We start from the raw sequence: 21,798 nt of genomic DNA, 5'->3' as shown, positions 1-21,798 counted from the left end.
CTTAGCTAAGACAGACCTAAGTCCTCGCGAGAGGAGAGGCCAGGCGGACGAAGTGAAAGTAAATTGTCATTTCTGTTTGTTTTGTTTTGTTTGTTTGTCTCAGTTATGTGAAACTAACCCTTATGAAAATGGGCCAGCGGGAGTCCACCCCAAACTCCCTGCTTGATTGCATCTTGAATAACTTTTCTGATTTCCAGCGCCGTGCACGCGGCTACGGGAGCGTGCAGCTCGATCCGGAGTTCCTGCAGACTCTTTGCCAGCTAGAGTGGCCGACTTTTGGTGTCGGATGGCCTGCAGAGGGGACTTTTGACCTCCCGGTACTGTTTGCAGTTCAGGCCACAGTTTATAGAGCCCCACACCCTGATCAGATAGTTTACATCAATGTGTGGGTAGATATAGCCCCAGACAAGCCAGGCTATATTCAGAAATGTCTAAGAAGGAGTGCCTCCCGGGAAGGACGGTTCTGTTAGCCGCGGGAAGAGGAAACAAAAGAAATCCCCGGAGCCCTCCACGCCACGAGAGTGGAGGGTGCCTGAACTCTACCCCCCACTACCAGGTCCTGGGGAGGACGTGTTAGACCCCTTGAATGCGCTCCCTCCCTACCCTAGGAGGGAAGTGCCGCATTCTACCCAGCCGGAGGAGGGAGGGACACTCTCGAGCCCTCCTCACACCAGAGGGGAAACTAGAGGAGGGGAGGAGGCTCCAGTATCCCCAGCACCTCCGGCGCTTCTGCCACTCCGTGAGGCACCGCCCGGACCGGATGCCCCTGACGGAGCACCCCCTCGGTTGATATATGTTCCTTTCTCCACTAGTGATCTGTATAATTGGAAACATCAGAATCCCCCATTTTCTGAGAAACCGCAGGAATTAATTTCCCTACTAGAAACTATATTTAGGACTCACCAGCCAACCTGGGATGGTTGTCAGACTATTTATCTCAGAGCAAAGGGAAAGAATCTATAAGGAGGTTGCAAAGATTGTGTTGGGAGAAGGGGAGGGAAATATAACTTGAACTGAAAAAGAGAACCAAGCCTTTGAGGCGCTTAAGGCAGCTTTGGTATCTGCACCTGCACTGGCCTTGCCAAATTTAGAAAAGCCATTCCAGCTGTGCGTGGCAGAAAACGGAGGCATTGCAAAGGGAGTGCTGAGCCAGGCTTTAGGACCCTGGAGAAGGCCTGTGGCCTATTTGTCCAAGAGATTGGACCCAGTAGCCTCAGGGTGGCCAGCCTGCTTGCGAGCTCTGGCTGCCACAGCCATGCTAGTGAAAGAGGCCAGCAAGCTCACCCTTGGACAGAATTTGCAGATAATTGGGGAGCATCATATAGAGAGAATTCTGAAATCCTCTCCTGATCGCTGGTTGTCTAATGCACGGCTAACTCAGTACCAGGTGCAGTTGCTGAATCCCCCAGCAGTCCAGTTCCTGAAAAGCGCAGCCCTGAGTCCAGCCACCCTGCTGCTAGCCCCTGATCCAACCATCATGCATAGCTGCCATGAAATATTAGAGCGGGTCACAGGTGTGCGCCCAGAGTTGCGGGATGAGGCATACGAAAAACCAGAGCTCATTCTGTTCTCGGATAGCAGTAGTTTCCTTAGGGAAGGGCAGCCCTACGCGGGGGCTGCAGTAACCACAGAAACTGAAGTCATTTGGCAGCAAGCCCTGCCAGAAGGAACTTCAGCCCAGAGGGCGGAGTTGATAGGGCGTTTGCAAGGTCTAATCTTCAGAAAGCTGCAGGATGTCCCTGCATATCTAGGGACTTTGAGTAGAAGATGCCTGTACTGGTAGGGACTTTTGGCTGCCACGGACTGAGTTTAACTACTGAGTTTAAGTACAGTCCTTCCCAGGGTGGGAAAGGAGCAGGGATTAAAGGTAAACTGTAGTTAAATCTAGATGGGCAAAAATATATAGAAAGGTTGTGAAAGTTTTAAACCTGGAGGAAAGGAAACCTCAACTACTTGTTTTCTGGTTTTATAGGAATGTGGTTTCATTTTGCTTCCGTTTCTGATCAGAAACCCCCTGTATCTGAAGACCTAGTTAGGGTCACCTGAAGACCTAGCAAAGGTCGCCTGTAACCGGTTAGAGAGAATGCCTTTGCCACTCGGGACCCAGGAAGGGTCATTTAGGCCTGATGTATGTTTCAGCCTGAGGCAAAGGAGCATGTCTCTGCCAAGAGACCGGACCTGAATGGCATGTCTCTGCGGAGGCCCCAGTAGACGCACTGGTGCAAGAGGATGCCTCTACCTGTGTACTGTTCTTATAGAACTCTGTCTGTGTTTTATATTTTGTTCTGTATCTTCTCTGAAAAGAAAATTGAGGATTCCAGGGATGGTAAAACTTCACACTCTGTAGGAAAGTGAACAAGGGAAAGTGCAAGATATGTAAATGAAGAAGGTGTATGAAAGGATATCAGAAGGAAAAGGATTTTCCTTTGCACTTGGTATTTTTCTCCCTATCTGATCCCTCCAGAATTTGGCATTCTGAAGGAGTGAGTAATGACATAAGGTTTCTCTGCATAAATCCATTAAGACCAGTCATTAATAGTAGTTTATTAACCGATACTTTGACTGGAATGTCACGCCTGAAGGAGGCATGTCTGGGTTCTGGTTGTCACCAGGAAGCCCTGAGGAACTGGGATTGACTTGCAAAGCTAGCAAAAGCCCACAAGAAGAAGCCTGGTACCTTGGTTAATTGTGCGGTTCATGGCAGTCTTTCCAGGGAAGGAACAAATGTTGCTTTCCTGAAAGATGGCTAAAAAGGAACCTGTGGGCACAACGGAAGCCTCAAGGATTTAAGTAAAACGACTGGTACAGGCGAAGCCAGGTGGCAGATGTGTGGCTCTGCTTCTGTGCCCTGAGGGGCAGACTAAAGTCAGTCTAAAGGTTCCCTGAGTGAGTTCCAGCGGAGAGAACTTAAAGATCATAGGCAATCCAGGCTGCTCTTGGTATGTTTATGCAAACAAACAGGCAGAATTAAAAGTTGGACTCAAAGTAGTCTCTTTAATAATGATGAGGGTGATCTTAAGGAGAAAAATCATGGTCTGAGGAAAATCACAATGCTCAGTATTAGATATTAGAATCATGCAGCTAACTGTCTTAAAAGTCTGTTTTCATTTGAAAGTTAAACTAGGTAGTTTAGTTAGTGAAGGGTTCGGGCGGTCTGTAGGCTTCACTTCAGAGTTTATCTTCCCTTTTCTGTCCTAATAGCCAAAACAGAAAGGGCCCAGAGATCTGAAAGGAGGGAAATCCTGATATATTCCCCTCAGCCCGAGCGAAGTGTAGTGAGCCACAGGGTTTTGGATAGGTGTAGCATGTCTCATACACCTTCCTCCAGATGAGCCATTCTTTACCTAGGTGCCTGCCTTTGTTATTCAGTAATTATGATTTAATTGTGCCTTCCAACTCTCTTGCCAAGTCTGTTTTCACCTCCAGAATACGACGAGGATGTCAACTGTCCAGTAAGGCCAGCCTTTAGACACCGAGCCTGCAACTTCGCAGTGACAGCCAACTGACTTGGATTCTGTAAGGTCCTTCCCCTTACAGGAAAGGACTCCTTCCGTGCTGCACCCCCTTTCAGGGCACCCCTGACCCAAGGTTAGGTAGGACAACGTCCATGTCCAGCCGGAAGCAGTTACAAGAAGATGAGACCTTCGTCCATTGTCCTTTATATAATTATAAAGGGGTGATATATCTGAAAGGAAGGATTGAAGCAGGGTGCAGCCAAGAGGAGGGCCCCAAGAAGGGATTTGTAATAGGATCCAGAACTCAAGGTGTACCATTGTTTGCCACCAATTTCTTATCCAGAGTTTTGTGTAACTGGGTACATAATTCCCCAAGTGTATCTATGCAGGAAACCCAGATTTTGTTCTCCCCTCCAGGACTAGGGAGAAGAGAGTTCCGCTTATACCCATAGTAGCCACTGTGAGGATCTTAGGGTCCACCACACTCAGTGCTGCAGCCCTCATTCAGGGAGAATTAGAGTTGAGACAGCTTTTGCAGATTTTCTCTAAGGACATATCTCTGCTGCAAGATCAAGTAGCTTATTCAGAAAGACAGGTAGATTCATTGGCAGAGGTAGCTCTCCAAAATCGGAGAGGATTAGATTTATTGTTCTTAAGGAAAGAAGAATTATGCGCAGCATTAGAAGAAACTTGTTGCTTTTATGCTAATCATTTAGGGATAATTAGAGATAGTATTAAGGTCTTAACCAAGAGACTGAAAGAACAGGAAAAGCTAGGAAAACCAACGTAGTACGCAGGAATCTATAAGATGTCCCCATAGCCGACTACCCTGATTTCCTCTATTAGTAGGCTTTTATTAATTATACTCCTGTTTAACTTGTAGCCCCATCGTCATTAGTATGATTCAAGGATTTGACTCATAAGTGCCAACAAGGAAATGGGGGAATGTTGGGAGCTAGGAAAGAGAGCTAGGCAATTATAGGCATTGCTAAGCAGAAAACCTCTTGAAGGTCACCAGAATAGATAGGGGAGAGAAACAACATTGTCGGCCAAAGTAAAGGTAAACAATATGTGATTTGCAGAGGGCCCTGAGTTACAGCCAATTAGTTAGAGGGCCATAAAACTTTAGGCGCCAGACTCATCTCAGGCTTGGACCCTTTAAACTGAGGGTACAAATTAAGTGGGACAGGTGGTTCTTATCGACAGGAGACAGGGTTTCAAAAGAAAGTTTTAACATCTGGTTAATGTTCCTCCAGAGCCAAGAGCTATGCAGAGATAACAGCAACTCCCGCTTTTGTAACTTGCTTGCTTGCTTCTCACTGTATAAAAGAGCTAGCCTGTGAGCGTTCGGCGCGGCTCTCATCTGCAGCTCTTCTGAGCAAGTGTCTCCGGGACACATCGAGAGTCCGCCCCTGCGCAGGTTAAAAGAGTTGGCCATTAAAGTAACATCTCTGTAAACGTCCTGAAAGTCTCCGAACGTCTGTTTCTGGCGTCAGTGGGTGCAACATCAGGCGAGGTCGGCCGAGGCCGCACCTTTTCCCCAGCAATTCAACTGGACACCCTCTGGAGATGACAGACGTCACAAAACCAGGGTACTAACCTCTTTGCTAGAATAGAGTCACCTGTCATCTGCTTGAAACCCAGCCCCTCCCGCAAAGTCGATCACAGTGGCATCAGGCATATCAAGTTTGGTGCGCTTCGCAATTCCTCCCTGAGTGACAGTTCTACTAAAATTACCTCCAACAGCCAGGTCCCTCCCCTTTCGTACACTCCTATTCAAATTCCCCACGAGGCCCTGAGCACAGGGGCCTTCCCAGGGACAGCCCGGGGGGTGAGAGGCTCCTGGCTGGATCGAGGGCCTGCTCAGGACGGGGGGGGGGGGGGGGGGGGGGGGGGGGGCTGTCACTTCTTCAAGTTCTTTCTGTCCTGACCAAGAGCGACAACCTCTGCCCCACAGCAACGATCCCACACGGCCGCAGACAGAGACTCCCCACGCGTGGGAGCTGCCTGTTCCTGAAGAGCGTGGAGCACACTGTAAATGGCGTCCCTTCACCCAGAGGTGTCCCGCGTCGGCCTCCAGTAACGCTCCTCGATCAATTCATTAGAAGTCACAGCCTGTATTATCATTTGCTAAGTACTTTCCCCATGGGTCGGGGAAGGCATTAAGAGTTCTGCATGCTGTTAAAATTGAAAGTTATAGTCTCTTTCAGTTTCTACAAGGGCATTGTGGCTCTGTATCAGTTTCTGGGGGCCCCTAGAGGCCCGAGGAAACAGCCGAGCATAGCAGGGGCCCCGAGGCATGACAGTTGGGACACGCATGGAGATAAAGGACACCGGAGATGGTCCCCACCCAGAACTCTGCCAGGTGTCCCCCTCATTCATCGCCGAACACCAAGACAGCCCCAAATTCCGACGTCCATCATGCTCCGTGGAAAAGGGAAGCTGGGCACAGGGACAAGGAATGGCTTTTCCCAGGCAGGCCCGAAGATTCGCTGCTTTGCAAGCGCTGTTCCTGCTATTTCATAACGAGTCTGGTGTGTGCACCCCGCGGCGGAAATCTGGGGCTGCACCGCTGTGATCACTGGGGCTCACCTGGGATCCCACACAAGCCCACGTACGCCCTTTCCCCGAATTTTTATGATTCTGACAGCAATGCATGAAAACTCAGAAAATTGTGAAAGTTTAAAAATAAAGCACCCATAACCGTCCTAACCCCAGAGACAGATGCAGATCCCTCATGACTCAGGGACCGACACGGGCAACCTGTTCACACCCACCTTATCGTAAGAACATAGAGCTGTTACAACCTGCGAAGAGGTGAGCCTTGTTTTTTACACCATGGCCTCACGAACACATTTATATGCCATTAAATGTCTTTCAAAACCCTTCTTTTACCCTTTTTTGTCCCATTCACATTTTTAACTGCAGAATGCATACCTGTGGAAGACTGAATGGGCACAGGCGGACAGCAGAGAAACGAGTGTCCCCGCCAGTCACCTCCCCGTGGAGGACCCTCCTGGCAGCCGGGAGAACCCCTGCCAGGCCCCTTCCTGCGTGTGGACCTGCATTCAGCTGCTCCTATGAGGACCTGCTCAGTCAGGGACACGCCTGTCACCTTGCCCAGGCCATGCAGGGCTGGACCACCTGTGGGCCTCTGGGAAGTGGCCAGATGGGGCCTTTGACTCTGGGGCTGAAATGCCATGGCCATTCATGGCATTGATGCAGCCATGGGCCAGCGACCCCCTACCATGTGCTCTGTTAGATGCTTTACATGCACCATTTAATAACCTCTCAACAACCCTGCAAGGAGGCGACTGCTGTACCCATTCCACAGATGAGTCTGAAGAAGCGGTGGCACTGGAGTTTGAGTACCCGCAGCTTCAAGCAGCACGGTGCCTCCTCTTCAGTCACTCATACTCTCCAAGCACTCAGTAGGTCTGCACAGCAGGCTCCGTGAGCATCGGTGCGCCCCTGCGCATTCTGCTCGGGGGAGGGGTTAGCCCCAGGAACCCAGGACAGTGTTTTCAAGGCCCGAGTTCGTTCAATGGGAAGACTAGTCAGAGAGAAGGAAGCGCCAGGCCCATCCCACCTCGCCATGTAAGCCTCGTGGCTAACACCACAAAATGGACCGAGGCAGCAGCTTTGGCCGAAAAGCAACAAATTAACACGGCTTTTAAAAAATTTCCATTTCCATTCTTCACGAAGCTTTGGGAGAAGTGCCATGTTTGAGAAGTACTTGGAAGTGAAAAAACATTTCCACTGTAGAGAGGAACTTTAATCTGAAGTCAGTTGTGAGAAATTTAGGGTCATCAACTGTAATGGAAGCAATAAAACGCAGTGTGGTGGTATGGTTTCTCCCAGCGCTTGCTGGATGCTCTTCTCAAGCACACGGACTGAAGGCCCGGCCCCACGGCCCTGCAACTCACACGGCCCGAAAGTGAATCTAAACGCCCCAGTGACCTGCAAGTGTCCCCAGCAAGGAAGGTGGGACCGTCCACAGCTTACATACCCTTGTCGGTGAGATTTTTTCGAGTGACTTGAATAGTAAGAATATCCAGAGTACGTGGATTCGGTATCCATAGCAGCGGACAGCTTGCTCTTGATGAAGGAGCAGGTACTGTTTCTACGTGGAGGTAGAGAAGTCCACCGACTGGATTCCTGGAACCTCAAAGCATCTGGGAATCAAGGAGCCACTCTTCAGCAGGAACAAATCCTGGGGGCAGGGGGGAAAAACAGGTATCAACCTTCAGAGCCAACCTGGAAGCTAAATGACAGCGGCCGCCTCCTCTGGGGTCTCCATTACTGGACAAGTGAGCAAGGGCAAAGCTTCTGGACGCTAAATGCTCCACTCATGCAGCAACAAGCTCCCCAGGTCCCTGGGAGGGAGACAGGGAGGTGACCGGCGAGCAAACCTCCCTCCCGCCCCCCAACCACAGCCGCAAGAAAACCGGAGGTGAGTGACACCTGGCCCTGGGCCATTTCCCAGACACAGCCTGGCTCCCAGAGACTCAGCTGGGGGAGGTGGCTTCCCACAGCCCCACACACCAGGCCCTGCCCCCACTGCTGGTTTGCTGATCACAAAAATGATACGCAAGGAAGTCACTTTTAAGGGATTTGGTCATAGTTTCCAAAGGCCAATTTTAAAGGAAAAAAAAAAAGTTCTCAGTCTCTTCAAACCAGGAACCCAAATTCCTGAGAATTTATGTTAGGGAACTAATTTCTTTTTGAAAGAAAAACAATTATTACTGCATTGTCTTTAACAGTAAAAAGCTAGAAACAATCTAAATGCCCCCAAAACAGGGGAGTAGGTTTATCCACCCAAAGAAATATCACATAGCTGTTTAAATGATAGCTGCACAGAAACATCACATAGCTGTTTAAATGACGGGAGATGTTTACGACGGCCGGTAGGTTTCAAAGGCCGGCCACAGCGCCCTGAGCACACGGATCTACCCTGCAGTTACGATGCTATAAAATCACGTATGTAAAGATAAGGATGAAGAGGGACATCAGAAAAAGGGAGCAGGTGATTTATGAGTTGCAGGCTCCTAGGTCTTTTCCCACATCTCCATTGGATATTGCTTGGCAATAAAAATAAATCAGAAACATTTCCAAGTAAATTCCTGGACCCCACATGTTAACTTCGAGAAAACTGGAGTGGCGCCCCTCCCTTGCAGCCATCGCCCTAGAGCTGGTCTCCGCCCACCAGGGCTCCTCCTTTCTGGGTGCCTGGGAGCTCAAACTGCAAACAGAGCCAAGAAGGGAAGTGTGAAGAAAACAACAAAGGACCTGCAAACACCATGTCCCTGTCCCTGCAGGGGCTGGGGCCGGGAGTGGGGTCACGCCACCCCCACCCCCACCCCAGCAACCACCTGCAGGTGTGGAGGGAATCCCCTGAGAACCGCCACAGCCCCCACCCTCAGAGGGCACTTTCCCCCTCTGGGGTCGGTGGCCCAGAGCTAGCCTCCCAGGTCCTGGATGTAGGGTGGATGTCGAGACTCATCCTTTGAATCCTCCTCTGCCGACCAGGGCCCCAGGCAAGCAGAGGGAGAGCTGGGTGGCAGCCAGGGCCCTCCCCTGTCTAGTACGGCCTGGGAGTTGCCACGGCCTCCAGCGCCAGTCTCCAGCTTTGTCACACCAGGGTGAATGAGCGAGCCACCATCTTCCCGGGGTTGATCTGAAGATATAGTACCCAGAGCTGGGTCCCAAAACCAGGTTTTACTGGCTTATTAGCTGTGTGACTTCAGTCGCAGTACTCAACCTCTCTGAACCGGCACCTGTGAAATGTATCTAACAGGAGAAAGAAAGAAGCTACACAAGTGTGAGCGCTCCCAGAAGTGGCTCCAAGTATGTTCTAGGTAAATGAAGTCGTGGTTGTCAGTCCACTGGTCTGGTTCTGAAACCTGATGTCCCCTTGTCTCTCTCAGGAAGAGGGAAGCTCTGGGAAAGGAGTGGGGCAGAGCAGGGCCTGCACTGCCTTCCCACCTGGGGGCTCACCTGCGTGCAGCTCACCTGTAGTCAGACGGCACTGGGCTAGCACCTCAGCCCACTGCTCGCTAAGCCTCGGGGCTCCTCATCCCTTAAACAGAAATAAGGCAGCCTATTTCTGGGGCGACCGTGAATGTGAAAACGAATGTCAGGCATTTTGAAAACAACTTAGTTTTGCTCTTAGGCCTACCCCCACTTTTCCTGGAAGACTTCACCAGCACACTCGTCTTTCCTTCTCCCTCCTCTGCCCCCCACCATTTCCACCAGCAACTTCAATGAGCTCCCGGCACCTGAGATTCGTTCCTTTCTGCCCAGGGCTTTGCGGCTGCGTCCCTGGCAGACTACACTGGGAGGTGAGCCAAGCTCCGCAGGCCTGCCCTGAGCCAGCCCCTTTCCCTGAAGGCCCTGCGCCCCGCTCTCTGCTGACCTGCAGGTTCTAACGCAGGCTGCTCCGCCCAGAACCCTGACTGCCTCTTCTACATTCAGAATTCACCACCCACGACTCCCAACACCTTCTCTGCCCCCCAACCCATCATTCCTAATCGCCCTCTCCAGCCCGACTTCTAGCCAACTCTGGCTAACTGTTGCTGGGGGTCCCAGAGGCGGGTGGCCCACCTCCCGCGGACCTGGCTGATCCTATCCCAGCCCCCTGGCGGTGCCACCCTGGGGCAGATGTCCCCACTCCGGGCCTCTGCTTCTCCCCCTATGAGTGAGGCCATTTCACAGGATCACTTCCTAGGCTGCTCCCCACATGCAGACTCCCCACGTCAAGCCTCTGGCACCTGGTAACGCAAGTGCCATCCTCTTCCTCCTCTGCCAGCAGACGTCATTCTCTGTCCTCATTAAAAATTCTGGCCATCCATTAAGGCAACTCCAGGCATGTCCCTCAAAGGAAATCACGGGCTCCTTTTGGGAAAGGCTCTACCTAACCCTACCAGCTGCCCTAGTCCCGTTTCCCTCCCACAGCTCCGGCCTATACTTAGCGAAGGCGGGGTCTGTGTACGCTGCCACTCCCCTCTCCATCGTCACCCCAACCCCCCATCCTCTCCACTGAAACAGCTCTTGGCTGGCCAGTGATGGGCATGAGCCTAATCCAAAGGTCACACCTGTCCTCCATCCCCTAGATCTCGTCCCACCTATTCATTCATCCACGGCCCTATGTGAGAAGCATCTAGGGACCCTTTTGGCAAGGCTGGGGACACAGCAATGACAACGCACACGGCACAGGTCACCATCCAGTGTACTGCACCGATGCCATTCCCCCAACACGCCCTCCCATCTCCCCATGAAAGTGTCCCCCAAAGACGCAAACTCGCCCAGCACTCCATCCATGGATTTACCCTGATGCCAGGTGCGGAGACAAGAGCTACTGTTTGCCCCCAGGACACTGAACACACAGGCACCCAACAAGCACCAAAAGGCCGAGTCCCCAGTGCGCGGGTCCCACTCAGAGGCCTCTGCTGCCCCGGGCTCATCGCCAACCACCGTCACACCTGTCCTCCTCTGGCCTGGCCTACTCTTTCCCATTTCCCCCGCCAGGTGATGCAATCATCCAGTGGGTCCTATAGCTCCACCCTGGTGCCACTTCAATGCTCGCTATCCCCCTCCTCCCAGGAGGCCCACTGCCACGAAGTGCCCTCTGTCCACAAGGCTGCTCCCCCGCCCCTCACTCCCCCGGTTCTCAGCCACCCACTTTCTCCAGGGCTAACCTATTACCAAGCCTACAGGTTTCCTCATTGAATCCAGTCTGTGCAGACCCCAGGCCCCTTCCCCTACATCACACTGTGAACTCTTGTCCGAGGTCCGAGTGGGGATTAAGAAGCAACAGCAGGCAGCCAAGCGACAAAAACCCAGAGCGAACTCATTTTAAAAGCCAATGTAAAAGCTTCGGGCTTCGATGCACAGTAGTTACAGTAGCCCCCCCCCCATCCACGGGGGGCACATTCCAAGACCCCCAGTGGACGCCTGAAACCGCAGATAGTATCACACCCTATACATACTATGATTTTTGAGATACCTATATACTTACAAGAAAGTTTAATTTATAAATTATGCACAGTAAGAGACTAACAACAATAACGAGTAATTAAACAGAACAATTATGACAATGCACTGTAACAAGAGTGTGTGAATGTGGTCTCTCTCTCAAAATACCTGCCCGTGCTGTGCTCGGCCTTCTCCTTCCTGGGACCTGTGAGGGCCCGGTGTCCGTGCGATGAGGGGGAATGAGGCACGGGAGACGCTGTGCAGGGAAACGACGGCACTGGACATGAGCAGTGCAGTGCCGCCCCCCAATCTGATAGCCCACACGGCCACTACCCGCCTAGCAGTGGGCAGCATCTATAACGTGGACGCACTGGACAATAGGGTAATTCACTTCTCAGGCGGGATCCAGCGAGATTTCATCATGCTGCTCAGAATGGCGTGCAACTGAAAACCTGTGAATGGCTTATGTCTGGAATTTTCCATTTAGCATTTTCTGAGAGTGGTTGACCACTGACCACAGGTAACTGAGACAGCGGGAAGCAAAACCCTGAGTAAGAAGGGACGATGCAGTTAAAAGAAAAGCCTATCCTGAAGCTTATCGCTCCAATGATACATTTACAAGACAGTTTCCTTGTATGCACAAGAAATTAGCGGAACTCAGACAGGGGCAGAGGGCCACCTTATCAGGAAGATAATAAAGTTCTCAAAAGGAACCAGATCTCCGGGGTGATAAACTCCCCGACAGGCTGCTGGACTGGCCTCAACGGGGTGGAGGCAGATACAGGTGTTCTGAAGGGGCCTGGAGTCTGGAACCCCTGACCCGATCCACACCACGCCGGCACCCAGCGTGATCTTTCAACTCACAGCACGATGTTGCTTCCCTGCCCAAACCCCAAGCACAGCGGCCGGGACTGCCGTCCGGTTCTCTATTGGCGTGATTAGCTCCCGTCCGTCCGGCTCCAGAGCAGATGGTAAGCGCCGCAGGGGCAGCGACCCTTCTCATTACCACATCTCCAGGTCCTGGGCCCCGCTGGGCACTCCGTGTGGGCTGCACGGAGTTTCACGGCCATGCACAGGCCCCACGTGAGCTGGGGAAGACGCCTTGGAGTCGGTCCGGTTTAAATGCACAGTTTCATAGAAGAGGAAAAGGTGCAGGCGTTAGATGCAGCAGTGAGGACGGAAGCACCAGGAGTGGTGCTGCCCTGCCGCCCCCACACCTCACTCTTCAGAGGCGCCCTGACCAGCCGCACCCCTTCCCCGCTGTGGGAGGTTCTCCCGCAGGCGCTGCAGGCACTGCGACAGGCAGCCACAGCACGGAGTGCGGCTCCTCACCACGGCCAGGAGGGCGGCGCTGAGATGGTGCCCAGGGCACGTCTGAGTGGCAGGATCTTAAATTCTGGCATTGTCAGGCGAAAATGGCAGGGAGATCCGCCATCCCCTCCCTTTACTTAAAGCAAAGTGAAGATCGGTGGCCTTGAAGAGAATCTCCTCCCAAAGCCATGTTCATGCACACAGAATATACCTACTACTTACATGGGGAACACCGCGCTCCGAAAACCACAGGAGGGAAATAATGTGTCATGGTGATGACAGTGGTAAACAGAAGCGAGCCTTTATGAAAAGGAAATTATAAAAACAGCAACAGCTCTGCCCGGAACTTATTAAGTAATTACGGGAAGTCTAGTTTGGAGGGCAGCAAGCTCCCTCGCCAGGGGTGCAGAGACTCGCACTGAACTTGAACAGCCACCGCCCCCATTCCCCGCCTTCCACAATGGGTGCTGTTGAAGGGAAAGAGGTTCCGGCGCATCTGGGCTTCTATATTCTGTGCACATTACTTCAAATATTTATTTTTTATCATGTTGTAAATAAAATGCTAAAGGGTTGACTCTATTCATTATTATTGATATTATGTTTAAAGGCCAACATCCTCAAGATACCTGTGTTTAATTGTATGGCATTCGAGGGGAACATGAGAGTTTAAATCATTTGGCTTGGAGTCAACTTCACATCTACAGAAGAGAAGCAATGGGGTCAGACTGCCCCTGTTCAAATCCTGGCTCCGGTACTTATCAGCTGTGCGACTTAAATCAAGCTACTCAACCTTTCTGTGCCTGTTTCCCTAACTATAACAACACAGTCACATATAGTACTTACCGTATGGCCTCAGTGAGGGGGCTGTCCAGTGAGATAATTCATAATCACTTAGAATAGTGCCTCGCATATGGTGAGCACTCACGACTGTCAGGGTATTGTTATTATTCGGCAAAGTGAAATTCAGTTAGAATACCTTTGTATGGCATATGACTTAGGTATCATTTTCATTGAACTTACATACTCTTGGGGGGTCTATCATAGTCTATCTTTCATGAAGACCATTAACCGTAGCTAAGTAATTTAGTGATTTCCACCTGTGCCTTGCAGGCCCCCCTTTCCGGTCCCCAGGTTGGGAGTGAGAATCACAGAGATCAGAGGAGACTGTGTGTGTTTTCCTGGGTTTCCTGGGAGGACCGCGGGGCTAGAAGGGAGGGTGTGGAGGGTGACAGCAAGGTCTGCAAAACATGTCGCTGAACTTGTGGTCTCTGAACCATACATAAGTCACCATCCAGGCCACCGATGTGGGGGTCAGCAGTTGTGGCATTTATGACAACTTCCACGATTCTTTCATTACAACAGAGCTCTTGTAAATGAACGATTCTGGGCCGCTCTTAACAAGCAAACACCAACCTCATTTTACCTGTCCTGCCAATGATTTCAGCTCACCTTCCCAGAATAACTGCTCTTGGCCCGAGTCATTAATTACCTCTAAAACACCCCGCAGCTCAGTGTAGATTTCTAAGGACTTGCAAATAGTTACCATGTCTGGGGTTCTATGCTGTGCATTTGTTTTCAAGTAACCTCTTTGCCCCCTGCTAGACATCTAAGCTTCGGCAACACAGATTTCAAGGGGATCACCTCCTCGGGGAAATCCCACAGTGCTGGGTCCTGTGACTACTGTCCAGTAAGCGGGATTCAGAAGGACAGTGGGGACAAGGCAGCAGGACACACACGCACCTTCTCGTCACGCTTCAGGCCAGACCAAAGCCCCTAGGAGAAATATGGTCCGGCCCCAAGACCCCCTGATCCAGTCTCGCCCACCTTCTGGAAAAGAGCGTAGCGCCATGCCCAAATCACTCGCCCACACCCAGCTAGTCCCATAACCACGGCTAGTTCACGCAACAGATAGAGGATGTGTGAGGGGCTGTTGTAAGTCATTTGCATTTAATATCTCACTTAATTATCAGACCAAACCGTATAAGGGAGGTAAAATGTTAACTTCGTGTTACAGTTAAGGGTACCAAGCTGCCCACCTGGGAAGTGCTGGAGCTAGGGGCTTGAGCTCTGAGAGTCTAACTCTAGAACCCGTGCTCAGAGATGCGGTATTCAATAGCACTGTAGCAATTACCAGAACTGTTTCATTTACGCAAAGAAGGGGGGGGGGGCAACCATCATAAAACCTTCCTCACTCAGAGCCTGTTTATTCTTCAAAAGAGCAGGGTTGCCGTGGAACTGTTGCTTGGGAAGGAAACCCCTTCACGGTTTCCTCCAGTCGCTCCCATTCGTAACAGTAAAAAGATTCTGCGGGGCAGGCGGTCCTTACAAATAGGCCATTCTCAGATTTCTCGTCACATTTTACTTGCAGACTGAACTGCAACCAAGTCACACAGCCAACACTGTGACGGTAAGAATTTCACACTCGGTGTTTTACTAATTATGCTTAGACACCACCAGCGTTTGGAGAAATGCTAAATGCTCACAGATAGGTGAAAAGTGTTATTTCTTTGAACTGTAAAATAAAACAGATTTCTCCCACAAATCAAAGCCCCAACAAGATCACATTGATTTAATCCAACTCTAAAAACTCTAATGAGTGGTTACATAAAATGACTAATTACATCTCCCTGGATGCAGACAGACAGTTTCTGCGATCTCACTTAAAGAGCCCAGGAGCTGTATCATCAAACAAACCACCCCCAGGAAGGAGAATGCTAATTAGCACTGTTGATGGGCGACACAAGTTATAATATTCCCAACAACCACGTAAAATTTCTAAACACACCACCGAAAATGCCAGATTCTTTACAGCTTGCTAGCTTTTGGAATAAGTGTCTAAAAATACATTCATTTCCAACCACAGCCCGGAAAAATACAAAGATTAACAAAATGCAAGTGCCAGCCACACTATCACCATAATAAAGCGCTCTAGCAACTCTTAACAAGCAGCTGAAAGTGCTCACAACACCTTCGCTGCGCGGGCTGGATACCTGCTTTAAAGATGTGAAAGCTTGAGCAAGAGAATTCTGGGCTCCAAGTCTCACTCCAAGCTCATCTCCGGCCGCCAGGCCGCGGCTCCGCCCCACTCCTGACTCCACCACCGACGCGTTTAAATTTTTATAAAGCTTCACACTCCTCTGGGCGCGTTGCTTGGGGCAGTTCAAAGACTGCAGTTGGAAAAGAGGTCCTGCCCCTGGCGAAGCTGCCCGGGTGCGGGGAGATTTCCTCCAACCGGGACCCCTCGGGCAGAGATTTGCTCGCCGCTTTCTGCTCCACCCCGGCGTTTTTGAAAGTAAACTCCTACCTGCCTGTTGCGCTCTGCGATGCGCCACCGGACTCTCCCCCACCCTCCCGCCCGCCCCCGGCTCCGGGGCCGGCTCAATTTTGGAAGCGAGGTGTGAACACAAGCCAGCTCTGTGCCGCTTTCTGGCCCTGGGCCGGGCGGCCCCCACGCGCTGGCGGTTACCGGGTCGAGCCCCGCGGCGGAGCGCCCAGCCCCCCGGCCCGCACGGCCGAAGCAGCCGCCCGGTGCCTCCAGGAACGCTCAGCCACTCCCTACCGGCCGCCGGAACGCGCACCTCCAGGGCGCACCCCAAAGTGCAGCCAGGGAGAAGGGGTGTCCGAGGCGCAAGAAAGGAATGCCGGGACCCGAGAAAGTGGGGTGCAGCGGGGAGCGCGGAACAGGGGCAGGAGGGGCGCACCTCGCGGGGGTGGGAGAGGAGTGGGATCCCGGGAAGCACACACGGGGTGCGGTCCGTAGGAGGGGAGGCAGGAAGAGAGCGGTGAACCGGAGCCTGAGTCCTGCGGCGGGGGTGTGGGATCCGCGCTGGGGGCGTCTCCCCGCCCGAGGTCTGCGCCCCGCGCTCGCCGCCGCGGCCGGCCTCTCGCCGGACTCACCTCGGCGCCGGCCGTGCGGGCTCCGCGGCTGCGGTCTCGGCTCGCAGCGGCCCCGGCTCTGCGGCCTGCGCTGGGCTCCTGTAGAGGCAGAGCCCCGCCGCCGCCGCCGCCGCTGCACTGCCGCTTTCCGCTTCCTGTCCCGGCGCCGCCCCGCAGCCCGAGCCCAGCCCTGCGAGCCCGGCGCGGCCGCTAGCCAAGAGCAGCGAGCGCGGCCGGCCCGGCCACCGGCCCGGCCCACCTGCCGCGGGGGGCGGGGCCCAGCGGCGTCTCCCCCCACCTCGGGGCACTCCACGCTGCGGGACGCACTCACGCGCGCACGCTCACACTCGCACACACGCACACAGACCCCAGAGACTGATCCCCACCCTACATCCACACATCTTAAACACATGGCCAGGAATTGACCCCACCCGCACCCCAACATACTTGCACCCTCAAGCTCACACACATGCACATACTCGCAGCTGTGCACAAAACCCAAGCCCGTTTGCCCTCATGGATCATGGGATCCTGAACACACATATTCACACAGTCCAGGGACTAACCCCTCCCTGCCCCGCCCCCACAATTTCAAAGAACTTACCAGCAAAATCCATCTGCACCCACATCCACACCCCCAGCAGTGTACACACTCACTTAAACTCACATGCAGCCAGGAAATGGCCCCACAAACAACCACGCACACTCAGGCCCCCTGTGGCCCCCACAGCCAACCCCTCCCTCCTGCGCTAACAGAGCAGCCACTGCCCCCCAACCCACCTCCTAGAAACTGCTGGAAGAGCACACCTCTGAAGGCTGGCTGCCAGGTTCCCACCCCGGCTCCCCCAGGTCTGCCTCTGTCTCTGAGCCTCTGCTTCCCAGTGTGAGAACAGAGAGGGTCTCACGCCGACTGTACAAGGGTTATGGAGAGTGGCTGGTGCCCCATAGGCAGCTATTTGTACGAATATTTGCACTCTTCTTCCTCAGTCGTTGAGTGTGGGTAGGGCTGGGGGTCCCTGTGGAGAGTCTGCAATCTGGCTGGACCCCCAAGCTGCTTACAGGACACAGCTGTGAGTGGAAGCAGCATCCAATAAACGCTGGACAGGAGGGAGGGAGAAACACACGCCCACCCTGAACTAGCCTTGGTTAGGACACTTTGGGCCCCCAAAGCCCTCACTCTCCCCTCACCATCTCTCCCCACCTTGGTCCTGGTATATGCAGTTCTTCAGAGTTCATCGTTTGTTCAATGTGCTGTCTTCACAGCGCGCCCCCCGCCCCCCACCAGCCCGCCACCAGGCTTCACGGCAGAGATTTATAAAAACGTGTCTCTTTCATCTTTAAATGTAGACCCTTCAAAGTTCCAGGAAGCCAGGGATTTCCAATTCTAGTTACGATGCGTCTGAACAGCCCCCCGTGATCTGCAGATCTCGCTGAATTTTCGCAGAAAGTGATTCTTACTTCAGTAGCTCTAGCTGCCTTCCCATGCGGTGCTTGTGTGGGAAAGAAGGGTAGTGTAAAATAAACTCAATTTTAAGATATACATTCACCTTTAAATGCCATCTACTGTTCGTTTTTATCTGACAATCTCAAGTATTCAAGTCGGAAAGGTAAGAGTTGGCAAATTTCCCAGGGCTGAACGGTGGTCTGTCCCACCTGGAGGCCTGCCTAGACCCCTTATCTGTCAGAACGCGGGCCAGCCCCATTCAGCTCTTTCCCAAAGTCAGGTTCTCCAGCTTGTAACCTTAACCAGTAATAAAGGTAACATTTATTTGTCTCACTTACCCATTTTTTCCAAACTCACCAAGGAAGGGGGGTACCCCCCAGGGGGTGTTCTCAAGGCTACAGCATGACCACACTTGCCACAGGTTCATGCACACCCCAGAACACTACCCACTGAAATCCTCCCTGTCTTCCCGGGTCCAACTCAAAGGCCATCTCTCACCCAAGGCCCTTTCCAGTTCTCCCAACCAGAAAACACCTCTCCACCCCCACCCCCGTGGTACTGTTTCTACATCGAAGTTGCTTTAGAACATACTTAGCAAATGGATGAACGACTAAAATATCACTGGTTCTTAGGATGTTACTAATCTAACCAAGGAGCAACCTAACTGGAGAGCCATGGAATATGGATGACAGAAGAGGACACATAAAATGACAAGTGCGCTAAAGGCACGCTTTTAAAGTCATCTCCCCAGCCTCAAGGAAAACAGGAGTTAAGTGAGAAAGGCCCCTGATAACAAATAGATTGTATAAAATAAGGATATGTCATACCCTCACTTAGATACCGCTTATACTCAATTTACACGCATTTCCAATAAGCTTCGTCATCTGATTCCTACGCCCACTCTAGGTGAAAAATGCACTGAGCAAGCAGGAGGCGAGTTCGCAGACCCCGGCACTGCAGAGGGGTCACCGTGAAGGTCATTTTGCCCAGAACTCACCCTGTCCCTTCACCAGGGACTCCTCCTGGCACACTGGGACGTCACAGAATAACGGTGTCCATAGTGGCCTTGAGTTATACAGGTTAGGTGGCTGGTCTGTGTACAGTACTCCATTTAAAAAGACAGGGGAATTGTGAAAAAATATTAGAAAATTTTTCGTCCCAAACATTTGAAGTGTTAAAAAAGTTCTGATTCTTTAAAGGGCCATTTCCTGTAAAATGTACATATGTGTAATCTCTTCTTATAGGTTAATAATTCCAGTGATGGGGTATTAAAACGTGGGTTTTTAGTGCCCAAGGGGAGAGTCGCATGGCCCTGGATGGCCAGGGCCGACCTGTCCTCACCTGGAGGACAGAGGCGTGGGCAGGCGTTCGTGAAGGACAGTGGGTACAACAGAGACTGGCTCATCCCAGGGGCTTCGTGAACATGAGTTGGAGAAACAGGTGAACAGCATTTCGGTTTGGAGTGCGTGCAGGGGTGTGGCGAGGACACAGTCAAGGGCAGTGAGCAGCACAGTTGGGCTCCCGACGAGGGCTTATGCTGAGGCACAGAGGATTCAAACTCGAGTGGCCGATTAGTAGAGAACTTGGAATTCAACACTAGTGTTTGAACTTTTTAAAACAGGCAGCAATTTGGTAAAGTATTCATCCATCCATTCATTTATTCAAAAACATATACTTCATACCTCATACAAGTCAGGCAGTGTATTAACTTCCAGGGATACACAGCTGGATAATGTAACATTGACCAGTCATTCAAACATTTATTCAACAAATGTTTACTGAGCACTTACTACATACCAGCCTCTATTCTAGGCTCTGGGGATGCATTGAAACAGACCTTGCTCTGCGTGCCTAGAATTGACATTCTAATGGGGAGAGAGGGACAAGCAGATAACACCTGTGGTGTGTCAGGGGGAACACGCTAAGAGAAAATGAGCCGGACTGGAGACAGGGTGGGGGCGGGGTGTGCCCCCCCCCCCAGCAGCTCAGCCTGCTGGGTGAGACTGTTAGTTAAACAAAGCCTGCAATCTGACACTGGCCAGGTGTGACAGACCAGAAGCAGGCTGGGAGCGCTGTGGAGCAAAGGGAGAAGGGCCAGCTCAAGCTGCAGACTCGGCGTTGCTTCCCCTGGCCGTGACCTTGTGAGCAGAACGTGAAGGATGAGTATTTGGCAGATAGAGAGGGAGGGAACATCCTGGGCAACAGTACAGAAGTGTGACGGAGGATGTGCAGGGAGCCGTACCTGATTGCAGTGCGTGGTGCTGAGCTGGCGGAGACTGGGGCTGGGGGGAGGCCCAGGGAGGGACGGCAGGTCTGGAGGCCTGAGGCGCTTCACGCCATTGGTGTCTCCGGAGAAGGACAGGAAGGCGGGGGTGGGGGGTGGGGGTGAAGCAGCATGGCTTCTCAGGGCACTGCTGCCAGTTTGGCCCAGGGACAGCGCAAGGGTGGAAGCAGGACTGGGGTAGGTGGGGTGGGTGGGGCAGGTGGGCAGCGCCTGGCAGAGAGGGGCAGATGCCAGAGCTCAGAGGGCCTTATCTGGTGAGCTGAGGCGTCTGGCTTTTTCTGGTGGGCAATAGGGAGCCACTGAAGAACTTTTATCCAGATAAGATGAGCCCCTGTGGTGTGCGGAGTGGCTTCGTGAGCAAAGGGTGAGGCGTGGAGACCAAGCAGGAGGCTGGTGAGGCAGACGGAGCCTCAGCTGATGAATGGGCTTGCGTTACCTGAGACTGAGCAGCCATGGGCAGATCTCCATTACAAGTGGGGAACCAGGAGGACGAGGAAGTTCGAGGACAAAAGGTGAGTTTGGTTATAGCATGTCGAGCATATGTACCTTTGGGATGTGCAGGGGCAAACCATAACGGGTCACACTCATCGAGCATTTATGACATGCCAGGCACCGTGGTGAGTATCCTACAGGTCTTCCTCATTCCTCTCCACAACCCGGGCTGCACGTATCAGACCACCCACATTTTACCGAGGAGGAAGTCCCGGCACAGACAGGCGATCGATCACACAGCTGCTACCCGGCGGCCCCGGCTTCGAGCCCAGATTGGCCGGCCCCAGACCGCCACCCCGAGTCTACAAGCCAGGCTGCTTTAGGCTGCTGACACTATTGTTTCGGGAGACACGGGTCGTTGACCACGCAGGAGACAGGAGAGCGAGAGTTGGGTGGAGAAGGCAGACTGTGCGAAGCAGAGAGACAGGACAGGGACGGGAGGCGGCGACACTGGCATCACTACTCTTATTTCAACATGGGCTTGAGCCTGTTTATAGACCAGGGAGAAGAAATTTTAAATTTCAAAATTTAAGACCCAAGGGACAGATGGAAGGACAAGCATGGTAGAGACGGTGAGCAGACGGGGTGGGTGCGGGAGGCCAAGGGCATCTCAGTGTTCTCCACGAAGGAGAAGGGCAGACGCTCCAACAGAAAGCCTGGAGATGAAGCCAGACCAGAGAGAGGAGGTGGGTGTGATGGCCTCTCGGGGTGGCTGTCGCTGGGATGGAGACCACAGGAAAATGCTCACTGACTGGAGTGTGGTCCCATGCACGAAAGGGCTGGGGTTCGACCCCCAGTCAGGGCACATACCTGGGTTGTGGGTTCGATCCCCGAACCCATGTGCAGGAGGGAACCGATCTATGTTCCTCTCTTGCATCTCTCTCTCTCAATTTCTATCTCCCTTCCTTTCTCTCTAAAATCAGTAAACATATTCTCCAGTAAAGATTTTAAAAAGTGAATAT

At 52.4% G+C, this 21,798-nt stretch overlaps 1 protein-coding gene across 2 annotated transcripts in view; it reads right to left on the bottom strand.

Annotated features, from left to right (window-relative positions):
- The window catches only part of VANGL1 (VANGL planar cell polarity protein 1), a 50,597-nt gene extending 33,812 nt beyond the window's left edge, over positions 1-16,785 (bottom strand). Inside the window, exons 1-2 of one of the 2 annotated variants that reach the window (XM_053915107.1) lie at positions 16,638-16,785; positions 7,465-7,668 (exon numbers count right to left, since the gene is read on the bottom strand). In XM_053915107.1, the coding sequence (XP_053771082.1) occupies positions 7,465-7,535 (71 nt within the window). In that variant the 5' untranslated portion in view covers positions 7,536-7,668; positions 16,638-16,785. Of the gene's footprint in view, positions 1-7,464; positions 7,669-16,441; positions 16,614-16,637 lie in introns of those variants that run through there. The other variant, XM_024570441.4, reaches the window with a different exon arrangement.
- Positions 16,786-21,798: the final 5,013 nt, after the last annotated feature.

The sequence above is a fragment of the Desmodus rotundus genome, chromosome 12 (genome assembly GCF_022682495.2).
Source record: "Desmodus rotundus isolate HL8 chromosome 12, HLdesRot8A.1, whole genome shotgun sequence".
NCBI classification, from domain to species: domain Eukaryota; kingdom Metazoa; phylum Chordata; class Mammalia; order Chiroptera; family Phyllostomidae; genus Desmodus; species Desmodus rotundus.
This window is presented reverse-complemented; position numbering and strand designations above follow the sequence as displayed.